Source organism: Alligator sinensis, unplaced genomic scaffold (assembly GCF_000455745.1).
Source record: "Alligator sinensis unplaced genomic scaffold, ASM45574v1 scaffold1170_2, whole genome shotgun sequence".
Taxonomy (NCBI): domain Eukaryota; kingdom Metazoa; phylum Chordata; order Crocodylia; family Alligatoridae; genus Alligator; species Alligator sinensis.
In genome coordinates, this window is record NW_005843180.1 from 6,626 (window position 1) to 8,614 (window position 1,989).

At 68.6% G+C, this 1,989-nt stretch overlaps 1 protein-coding gene across 1 annotated transcript in view; it reads right to left on the bottom strand.

Moving 5' to 3' along the window:
- UNC5A (unc-5 netrin receptor A) overlaps window positions 1-1,989 on the bottom strand; it is a gene marked incomplete at its 5' end in the record, with an annotated part of 9,630 nt that overhangs the window by 3,021 nt on the left and 4,620 nt on the right. The window contains 3 exons of the mRNA XM_006037816.1: window positions 45-194; window positions 393-626; window positions 1,787-1,955. Coding sequence (XP_006037878.1) covers window positions 45-194; window positions 393-626; window positions 1,787-1,955 — 553 coding nt within the window. The remainder of the gene's footprint in view (window positions 1-44; window positions 195-392; window positions 627-1,786; window positions 1,956-1,989) is intronic.

A 1,989-nucleotide genomic window follows, 5' to 3' on the forward strand; every position in this document is an offset into this window, starting at 1 on the left:
TGCCCACGAGTGCCACGGCCCGGACCAGGCCAGGGCTCCCCTACCTGGTAGCTGGCCAGGAGCTTGCTCTTCCACAGGGAGCTGGGCATGTCGTGGATGGAGAGGCGCAGGTTGTGGTAACTGTCCTTGAAGTGCAGGACACGGGGGGCCCCAATCAGCTGCCCCCCCATCTGTTTCTCCAGCTGGATCACCTCCTGCCGGGGCCAAGTGCCAGGTCAGCTGGGCACCCCACCAGGGCATGGCTCAGCGCCCTGCTCCAAAACCCCCCTGTCCCAGCGCCTCCAGCCCTCCACGACCCTGCGGGGCTGGGGGTGGAATCAGCTGCAAGGCAGGGCCAGAGCAGCTGGAGGCGGCCCCCGCCCCGCCGCCAGCCCGCCCTCCTGCCCTGGCACCTTGAGGACGTCCTGGGTGTCGCTGAGGCAGTACACGCGGATGTTGTACTCCAGGGAGCTGCAGGAGGCGGGCGCGAAGAGCACCAGCTTGAGGCGCTTGGAGGCCGCCATGCTGAGCGACTCGCCGACCAGGGCGAAGCGGCCCAGCTGCTCCGTGAAGACGTAGCAGGCCTGCGGCTCCAGCTGGCAGTAGTACAGCTCGGAGGCCGGCTCCTCGCCCAGGTGCAGCACGTCCTGCGGGAGAGCCCAGCTGGGACCGGGCGCGGGCAGGAGAGAGCCGCCCCGTGCCCTGCCCTGCCCACTGCTGAGAGCCAGGACCAGCTGGGCGGGCGCCTGCCCCGGGGGCCCTGAGCAGGCAGCTCCCCATCTCCATGGGGGTTCTGGGCTGGGACCCCGTGCTGGCCGGTGCTGCCTGACTGGGGATGGGGGTGCCCTCGAGCTGCAGTCAACCCCTTGGCATGACAACAAGGCCAATTGCCTGGAGGCACCAAGAGCAAATCCCCCGTCTGCACCAGTCTGACTGGGGGGCAAATCCCCTCCTTCCCCCAAGGCAGCATCGGGCTGAGCCGGATTGGAGGCGCAGGACCCTCTAGCCAGGGCCCTCTGGGGCGAGTCCCAGCAGGAGCAATGGCACAGCCCAGTCATAGCCCCCAACCCAGCACCCAGAGCTGCTGAGGAAGGGGATGAGGCCCGTGACACGTAGCAACAGGAGGGGAAAAAATTCCTTCGCAGCCTCTCACAGCCCCCAGCGAAGCCCAGAAGCCTGGGATGCAGCAGGCCCCTCCGCTCGCTCTGCAGCCTGGGGGCAGCAACCGGCTGGACGCGGCCCCTCTGCCCCCCAGCCCAGCTGCCCTGTCCGGAGCCCCCTGCATGCACGGATCCTGGCTCCTCCACTCCTGCCTCATCCAAGCTGGGTTGGAGCTTTGTCCTGTCTTCGGCTGCTGGGCTTGGTCCCCTCCAGCCCCTGGGAGAGCTCATGATCTCCCTGCAATCGGGTTGGAGGCTGGGGCAGCTCCTGGGCTCCCCACTGCTGCTCCTCACCCCACTCCCCAGGCCTGGCTGCCCTGGACGGGCCCTGCCCCATGCTGCCCCAGCCCCTGCAGTGCTGGCAGCCCGCAGCCCGGGTGATGGGGCAAACAGGGGAGATGTTCTCCCAGAGCCGACTGAAGATTGAAACCGGCTTCGCTGCAACTCGAAGCCATTGGGAGGAAGGAGGAGAACGGTTCTCCCCACTCTGCATGGCAGCAAGGTGAGCAACCTCGTCCTCTCCCCCAAAGCCCGTTAGCGCTGCAGCCGCCTGCCTCCGACCCGGCTCCGCTCTGCTCCCCCTTCACAAGAGGCAGGGCCTGGGGCAGAGCAGGGCCCCTCGCCCTGCGCCCAGCCCCACCGCTCACCTCCCAGGAGCCCTCGCACGACTGCTTCTTCAGGCGGATGCTCCAGTTCTCAGCGCTGGCCTCCACGCAGTGGCCCATGGCCAGGATGACGGGGCGCGTGAGCAGCACGCCTGGGGGGCCGCAGCTCACGATGGGGCTCAGCAAGGTCTGGCAGCCGGCCAAGGGCAGCCTCGGGGACAGAAGGCAGAGGGGGAGCCGGGCCC